Source organism: Cherax quadricarinatus, chromosome 51 (assembly GCF_038502225.1).
Source record: "Cherax quadricarinatus isolate ZL_2023a chromosome 51, ASM3850222v1, whole genome shotgun sequence".
NCBI classification, from domain to species: Eukaryota; Metazoa; Arthropoda; class Malacostraca; order Decapoda; family Parastacidae; genus Cherax; species Cherax quadricarinatus.
In genome coordinates, this window is record NC_091342.1 from 17249907 (window position 1) to 17259671 (window position 9765).

A 9765-nucleotide genomic window follows, 5' to 3' on the forward strand; every position below is an offset into this window, starting at 1 on the left:
AGCTCTCTGACTAATACTTTTATTAACTCCACACCTTCTCCTAATTGCCACATACTAAATTTTCTGCATAATATTTACACCACACATTGCCCTTAGACAGGACATCTCCACTGCCTCCAACCTCCTCCTCGCTGCTGCATTTACAACCCAAGCTTCACACCCATATAAGAGTGTTGGTACTACTATACTTTCATACATTCCCTTCTTTGCCTCCATACATAACATTTTTTGCCTCCACACATACCTCAATGCACTACTCATCTTTTTTCCTTCATCAATTCTATGATTAACCTCATCCTTCATAAATTCATCCGCTGACACGTCAACTCCCAAATATCTGAAAACATTCACTTCTTCCATACTCCTCCCCAATTTGATATCCAATTTTTCTTTATCTAAATCATTTGATACTCTCGTCACCTTACTCTTTTCTATGCCCACTTTCAACTTTCTCTTTTCTATGCCCACTTTCAACTTTCTACCTTTACACACACACACCCAAATTCGTTCACTAACCTTTGCAATTTTTCTTTAGAATCTCCCATAAGCACAGTATCATCAGCAAAAAGTAACTGTGTCACTTCCCATTTTGTATTTAATTCCCCATAATTTAATCCCACCCCTCTCCTGAACACCCTAGCATTTACTTCTTTTACAACCCCATCTATAAATATATATTAACCATGGTGACATTACACATTCCTGTCTAAGACTTACTCTTACTGGGAAGTAGTCTCCCTCTCTTCTACACACCCTAACCTGAGTCTTGCTATCCTCATTAAAACTCTTTACAGCATTTAGTAACTTACCACCTATTCTACATACATGTGTACTTGCAATATCTGCCACATTGCTTCCGTATCCACTCATATGCCTAAATCCACTCATATGCCTAAATCCATAAATGCAATAAAAACTTCCCTACCTTTAAATACTGCTCGCATATATGCTTCAATGTAAACACTTGGTCTACACATCCCCTACCCACTCTAAAACCTCCTTGCTCATCTGCAATTCTACATTCTGTCTTACCTCTAATTCTTTCAATAATAACCCTACTGTACACTTTTCCTGGTATACTCAGTAAACTTATTCCTCTATAAATTTTACAATCTCTCTTGTCCCCCTTCCCTTTATATAAAGGGACTATACATGCTCTCCGCCAATCCCTAGGTACCTTTCCCTCTTTCATACATTTATTAAACAAAAATACCAACTACTCCAACACTATGTCCCCCCCTGCTTTTAACATTTCTGTCATGATCTTGTCAGTTCCAACTGCTTTACCCCCTTTCATTCTACGTAATGCCTCGCGCACCTCCCCCACACTCGCATCCTGCTCTTCTTCACTCCTAAAAGATGGTATACCTCCCTGGCCAGTGCATGAAATTACCGCCTCCCTTTCTTCGTCGACATTTAAAAGTTCCTCAAAATATTCTCCCCATCTTCCCAAAACCTCCATCTCCCCATCTACTAACTCCCCTACTCTGTTTTTAACTGACAAATCCATTTGTTCCCTAGGCTTTCTTAACTTGTTTAACTCCAAAATATTTTCTTATTTTCATTAAAATTTCTTGACAGTACCTCTCCTACTCTATCATCCGCTCTCCTTTTGCACTCTCTTCACCTTTCTTTTACTCTTCATATATTCTACTCTTCTTATAACACTTCTGCTTCGTAAAAACCTCTCATAAGCTGGCTTCTCTTTTATCACACCCTTTACTTCATCATTCCACCAATCACTCGTCTTTCCTCCTGCACCAACCCTCCTATAACCACAAACTTCTGCCTCACATTCTAATACTGCATTTTTAAAACTAGTATTCCAATCCTTTTCAACCCCCCACTACTCATACCTGCACCAGCCCACCTTTCTGCCAATAGTTGCTTATACACCTACCATCCGACTTACGACCTGCTCGACTTACGACCACTCGACTTACGACCGTGTTTTTTATGCCAAATTTCTGGGAAATAAACAACTATTTGTGTTGTACACAGTGTTTATCCCAAACCTTACAGTATAAAATACAGTACTAACAACATAAAAAGTACTTTTTTTTAAGTAAAACATGAAATACCAAAATAAAACAATAAAATAAAGTCATTACAAAAATGTTTTGTTGATATTCAGTAGTAAAGTTCGACTTACGACCGGTTTCTCGGAACCGAACTCGGTCGTAAGTCGGATGGTAGGTGTATTTCACCCAAACTTCCTCCTCCCTTAGTTTATACACTTTCACCTCCCTCTTGCTTGTTGTTGCCATTTTCTTCTTATCCCATCTACCTCTTACTCTAACTGTTGCTACAACTAGATAATGATCCGATATATCAGTTGCCCCTCTGTAAACGTGTACATCCTGGAGCCTACCCATCAACTGTTTATCCACCAATACATAATCTAACAAACTACTTTCATTATGTGCTACATCATACCTTGTAATTTATCCTCTTTTTCATAAAATATGTATTACTTATTACCAAACCTCTTTCTACACATAGCTCAACTAACCCTCTGAGGGTTTTGGACGTACTAGTACGGCTTACGACCCAGGGGTTTTTGACGTACTAGTACGCCTAAATTCTAGCGCCCTCAAATCTAGTGGGAGAAAGCTGGTAGGCCTTCATATGAAAGAATGGGTCTATGTGGTCAGTGTGCACAGTCTAAAAAAAATCCTGCAGCACACAGTGAATTATGAGAAAAAACTTTGACCGTTTTTTTGGAATAAAACAGCGACTTTGCACTGTATTTTCGTATGGTATTTATTGTTGTATTTTAGTTTTCTTGGTCTCATTTTATAGAATGGAAGACATATTACAGAAATTGAGATGATTTTGACTGGTTTTACAATGAAAGGTACCTTGAAATTGAGCTCAAAGTAGCAGAAATGTTCAATTTTTTCCAAATTTCAAAAGTAAACAAATCATGCCAAGCGTCCAATACACGTCAACTGGCGAGTCTAATATTCTTTCACAAGTGCGCCATTAATATTTATACCATTTTTTACACTAATGCAGTAGTCTGCATAACAGTAAATCTTTTATATTTTTTGTGAGAATAAAAATTCAAAGTGGAAAGCAAAAGAATATAAGAGAGACCTTGAGACGTGACTAATGACCAGAGGAAATGTCATTTTAGTTCTGAGCCCTATTCGGAAGTTGGCATCTTTTGAAATTTGTGTGAAATTGGCAAAATTGCTAAATTCTGACCACTGTACTGGATAGTTGAATTTCATAAATGGGTGGTTTCTTGCACCCATTCGATAGAAAAAATGGAGTTCGAGCGAAATATTCATGTTTTTTGTCGATTAGTACAGTGGAATTGGACGAAAATGGGGCTCAAAGTGAGCAAAATCGCCGATGCATAAACATCACCGAGACCGCTAAATTTGCGACAGCATAATTCCGTAATTTTTCCATCAAATTTCAAACTTTTGGTGTCCTTTTGATCGGGAAAAGATTCTCTATCTTTTCATAGAGAATTTTTTTTTTTTCTTAAATTTGGCCGACCCTGAGAATGAGTTTCGGAGACGGCCTGTCGACCCTCAAAGGGTTAAAGGCTCCCCATTTTCATTTACCCCTGCCACCCCAAATTTACCTACTACTCCCTGCACAACATTTTTACTCACTTTAGCATTAAAATCCCCAACCAAAAGTACTCTCACACTTGGTTCAAAACTCCCCATGCATTCACTCAACATTTCCCGAAATCGCTCTCTCTCTCTATACTTCTCTTTTCCCCAGGTGCATATACGCTTACTATAACCCACTTCTCACATCCAGCCTTTATTTTACTTCACATAATCCATGAATTAATACATTCATAGTCCCTCTTTTCCTGCCATAGCTTATCCTTCAACATTATTGCTACTCCTTCTTTAGCTCTAACTCTATTAGAAACCCCTGACCTAATCCCATTTATTCCTCTCCACTGAAACTCACCCATCCCCTTCAGCTTTGTTTCACTTAAATCCAGGACATCCAGCTTCTTCTCATTCATAACATTCACAATCATCTCTTTCTTATCATTCGTGCAACATCCATGCACATTCAGACTTCCCACTGACAATTTTCTTCTTATTCTTTTTAGTAATTATTACAGGAAAAGGGGTTACTAGCCCATTGCTCCCGGCATTTTAGTTGACTTTTACAACACACATGGCTTACGGAGGAAAGATTCTTATTCCACTTCCCCATGGATATAAAAGGAAAAGTAATAAGAACAAGAATTAAGATAAAATCAAAGAAAACTCAGAAGAGTGTGTATAAATAAATGTGTACATGTATGTTTAGTGTGACTTAAGTGTAAGTAGAAGTAGCAAAACATACCTGTAATCTTGCATATTTATGAGACAGACAAAAGACACCAGCAATCCTACCATCACGTAAAACAATTACAGGCTTTTGTTTTACACTCACTTGCCAGCACGGTAGAACCTCCCTGGGTGGTTGCTGTCTACCACAAGGATGTGTCTTTACATAACATAGCAAGAGTAAGCCAAAAAATAAATTCCATACTGTTTTCATGGCTTGTGTGCAAATTATGATCTTCACTATATATTGGGTTATGTACTAGCAAGCTTGGTAGTCCTGATGGTAGCAGCAAGCCGATTAGTGAAAGTCTTTATTTTAGATGACTCTTTGCTCAGGACTTGATAAAGCTTAATCCTGAGTGAAAACACCATCTGAAATAGACTTGCTCTGCACTGTGTATTTATAGATCAACCAGTTTGTGATGGATATGAGGGCCACCAACAGCAAGAAACTGGTTGACCAAATAAATACCAGACAAACCTGGAATAGCCTGGCTGAAGGATTAGAAAAACCCTCTAAACTGGTCACAGGTAATTAAGTTTGGTGCTGCCTATTCCACGTTCAGGATCATCCTAGTTAGTCATTAACCCTTTTATTGTCCAGACCTCTGAAATTAACTCTTTCACTGTCTGTCACGTAGAACTATGTATTGAGCCCAAGGTCCCTGAAATAGTTCTAAGTCATGAGCTCAGCTTACTTAGATAAACTGTGAGCAAAAAATTTTGGCCTAGATATGAGAATGTGTTTGTGTGGTGAGTGTTCACAGTATAGAATAAATCCTGCCCAAAGTGGTGCATGATGGGGAAAACAGAACTAAGACTGTGCATGTGGTTTAAAAGAGCGACTTTTAGGTGTTTTCTCAGATGGTTTTATTGGCTGTTTATAGGTATCATTTCATACTGAAATAGAAATGATTTTGATTCATTTCAAGTCTGGAAGTAGTTTAAAATTGAGCTCAGAGTAGCAAAGTAGTGGATGCGTTAAGTCATCATGATGATCACATCCAGGTTGTTCATATGACTGAAGGAGGATGACGGAGGTTAGAGTCAATAACAAGAGGAGTTATTCCTGTGAAGCCACCAGTGTTCCTTGGGACAGTGCAGTGTGTGGATGTGTGCATGTACTCCACCTCCACAGGTAATGAATTTTTTTTATTTTTAACTTTTATTTTTTCTACTGAAAAATTTTTCCATTTACATTTTTACCCCCTTGTTATTCTGAAGATGTATCCTCATATTTTTGGCTCTGAGCTGGTTTCACTGTATGTAGACTACTGTAGGTCAGTAGTGATCATAATTGCATCACTCGCCTTGAGGGTCATAAATGATGAAATTGGTTACATCCTGCTGAATGAGGAAGACTTGCTTATCCCACTGTTTTATGTCTGTGGTATGTTTGTTACTTAAATATATGTAGAATATATTTATTTGTATACATAACTATATTTCCATTTAATACCTTTAATTTTTTTATTGACTTGCTAGTAATTTTTTATACAGTATATGATAGCTAATATGTATGTTATATACTTCTTGACTGAACCTCAGTTATTTAAATGTAATGAAAATTGTTAAACTAGACTGATTTTTATATAACAATCCATAATGGTGAAGAAAAATATTGAAATATTAGTGTATTTTTAAAGTTGTGTATGCCCAAGAAATGTAATAAGAACCTCAACCATACCCAGGTAATGTTAGCAGGCACCCCGTACTGTGATGACACCCACTTTTTCATTTTTGTAGATATTCTCTCACCAATAATAGTCTATCTGATCAGATGTAATTCTTGGCCCTCTAAGCCATGTCAGTGCATCATAAAAATTTAATTGGAAAATTTGTTTATTACTACTACTATAATCATTCATTATGTTTTTTCTGAAAAATTGACAAGACAGAGTGAGAAAAAATGAACTGTTATTCATGAGAGAATCTTGAAAAGAAACAGAAATTGGATACTTTGTAAACAGTTACTTTTCTTTTGACTGCCAATCCATAGATACAAACATTGTGAAAATTCAAACAAATTGTACCATATTTCCATAATGGGAAGAAAGGGGAAGAGGAAGGGACAAATGTGGGAATCCATCTTGGCTACTGGAAATATGCTGTTTTTAATTTCATTATTAAAAATAAGTGAAACTAGATTATTGTCTGGGAACACATTTTTTTATTATAAATTACATGTTTGTTAGAAAATAGGTTCAGTTGAAAAGTTTTCAGGAGCACATCTCTTCAATAAGTTAGGCACCCACTCCTTCCCCCAATTTATATGAATGTTTTTGCAAATAATGTACAGTACTCTTTTGACTTATCAATTATTTGCAAAGGAGAGCATAAATGCTGTATATTTTTCTTTCAGTCACTATGGAGAGAGGTAGTGTGAATCAGATGATGTCATCTATCTTTGGTAAGAACAAGATGCAATTGGCTAGTTTGTACAGTATTATTTTTTAATCTAGATATGTTATTTATATATTTTCTGACATCGATACCATGCCTAACCCTTCTAGGGTAGGGTAGGTGCCTGAGCTCAAGCCTTTAGCTCATAAGACTGTCATTCCCATTTGCCCCCTTGGGGTGGGGATGGCAGACCAGAGAGGCCTAGCTTGTGGCTAGGCCTGGGGACAGTTGGTCCCAAAGATGAGGAGGTACTTGTGCCTCCTCCCATGGGAGACTTAGGTCTCAGACACTCCCTAAAGAGGGAGCCAAGGCCGGGCCACCACTTGGAAAAGGCCCGGGCCGGGAGAATACCGGCTAATCTTTAATAATAATAATAATAATATATTTTCCTGAAGAATGCTGTAAGTTCATTAGGTTTATACAGTGTATCAGAGCAGAGATCAGTGACCATAAGAAATTACAAAAAATTAATCATCTTGCACAGGGTTGTTCATTGTTAAAAAGCATTTGACCTGCAAGAAAATATTAGCTGTTAAACAGTGTAGGTCTCTGTAAGTTTCAGTTTCACTCTGACCACAAAAAAAAAGTTGTGCTTCAGTATCCAAGAGACTTGAGTGTTATTAAAAAAAATTGTCTTGCAAAAAAAAAAAAAACTGAGCTGACAAGTATAAATCTTGCCAATATAAGTCTTGCCAAGAAGGCAGTACTGTATTGTGTTGTACGCACCTACAGTACCAGAAAACCTCTCATAGATGGATTTTGGCAATCTAGGACAAAAAATTTACTCTGATTATCCGATAAATGGACAAAAGTCCGTAGTTCTTAATTTTGTGTGTTAGCATTTTATTAATCCTTTCAGGGTCGAGAGGCCCTCTCCTAAACTCGTTCTCAGGGTCGAAAATTTTTCAGAAAAAAAAAATTCTTACGAATTCATAGAGAATCTTTTCCCGATCATAATGACACCAAAAGTATGAAATTTGAGGGAAAACTTACGGAATTATGCTCTTGTGAAGTTAGCGGTCTTGACGATGTTTATGCATCGGCGATTTCGGCCACTTTGAATCCAATTTTCGGTCAACTTCAGTGTACTAGTCAACAAAAATCATATCTATTTCGCTAGAACTCCATTTTTTCTATCGAATGAGTACAAGAAACCGCCCATGTACCAATTTCAAGTATCTAATAAAGTGGTCAGAAATTGGCAATTTTGCCATTTTCATACAAATTTCAGAAGATGCCAATTTCCAAATAGGGTCCAGAATAAGCAAGACAGACATTCCTGGGACTAAAATAACATTTTCTCTGTTCATTAGTCATGTCCCCCAGGCCCCTCTTACATCTCTTTTGCTTTCCACTTTGAATTTTTATTCTCACAAAAAATAGAAGATTTGCTGTTATGCAGACTACTGCATAGTGTAGAAATGGTATAAGTAATATCAGTGCACCTGTGAAAGAATATTAGACTCACCAGTTGACATGTATTGAACGCTTGGCATGATTTGTTTACTTTTGAAATTTGGTACAAATCGAACATTTCTGCTACTTTGAGCTCAATTTCAAGGTACTTTTCATTATGAAACCAATCAAAATCATCTGTTTCTGTAATATGTCTTCCATTCTATAAAATGAGACCAGGAAAACTAGAATACAACCATAAATACCATACAAAAATACAGTGCAAAGTTGCTGTTTTAAACCAAAAACACGGTCGGAGTTTTTTTTTTTCTCATGCACTGTGTACTGCAGGATTTTTTTATACGATGCACACTGATCACATAGACCCGTTCTTTCATATGTAGGCCTACCAGCTTTCTCTCACTAGATTTAAAGGTGCTAGAATTTAGGCGTTCTGGTACGTCAATAACCCTGGTGCATAAGCCTACTAGTACATCGGAAACCCTGAAAGGATTAATGATGCTGATGTACATTTTTTATATCGGTTAATTTTTTAACAAGTGCATTGATACTTTGTGTATGTACTTCGCATGCATGTACAGTGGAACCCCAGCTTTCATCCTTAATCTGTTCCAGAAGGTCAGTCAAAATCCGAAATGGACGAAAACCGAAGTAATATTTCTCATAAGAAATAATGTAAATTCCAATTAATCCATTCCAGACACCCAAAAATATCATTTTATTGAGAATAACTATAGTTTTACATACAGAAAACAATGAGAAATAAATCTAAATGACCAATAATGTTAAGTTGGCCCATAATGCCTAGGCATAATAGAGGCTCTCTTTGCATTGCAACCCACTATTGTAAATACAAAATCTCAATGTACTGTTTGCAAAGACATAAATAAGTAAATAAATAAATTTAATGGATAAATGAACATTTAACCCTTAAATGGTCCCAACGTATATATACGTTTTTTCAACATTTGAAAGTATGTAAAAAAATGTAGATCATCTTTTTTTTTTCATTTGAAAATGTGTAAAAAAAACTTTTATCTACATTTGTTTTTTTTTTATGTTCGAAAATATGTAAAAAAACATAGATCTACGTTTGGAGCACTACGGATTTGAACGTCCATCTGTTTGGACTGTTTAAGGGTTAAATCACTGTTAAATACCTTTATTGAAGAGTCTTGTTGGCGTATGGAAGAAGGCAAGGAGGGGAGAGGGAGGAGAGGTTATCTCTACCACCCTCTACCACCATCACAACCACTACCACCCTCTTCCACCAGATACCTAAAGTCAGTGCCGGATCAGCTGGGCTGTGGTTTGTATGTTGGATTGTGTGCGGCCAGCAGTAACAACCTCGCTGATCAGACTGAGTCACATACTTGTGAGTGGCATGTCCCGGGTGGGAGGACGTGTCTGATATGGACGATTTCTGAGCAGAGGTACGAAACCCAGGGTAAAATTTAGCTGAAAAAAAGTGGTCGAAATCCAAATTGTACTACAGTATATCCGTACCAGGCAAAATCCGGGGTTCCACTGTATGAAGAGCTTACATTTATTTGGTAAAGACAGGCGAAGAACTATATATTTATTATTAACATTGTGTTAGCTGTGAGTGGTTGTCAAGCAGGGGGGAAGGTAA

At 37.0% G+C, this 9765-nt stretch overlaps 1 protein-coding gene across 3 annotated transcripts in view; it reads left to right on the forward strand.

The window, feature by feature from the left end:
- The first annotated feature begins 3944 nt into the window (after positions 1-3944).
- The window catches only part of LOC128694732 (sialin-like), a 48710-nt gene continuing 42889 nt past the window's right edge, over positions 3945-9765 (forward strand). For 2 of the 3 annotated variants that reach the window (XM_070095910.1, XM_070095911.1), the window contains exons 1-2: positions 3945-5451; positions 6676-6723. In XM_070095910.1, coding sequence (XP_069952011.1) covers positions 5433-5451; positions 6676-6723 — 67 coding nt within the window. In that variant the 5' untranslated portion in view covers positions 3945-5432. The remainder of the gene's footprint in view (positions 5452-6675; positions 6724-9765) is intronic. The other variant, XM_053784996.2, reaches the window with a different exon arrangement.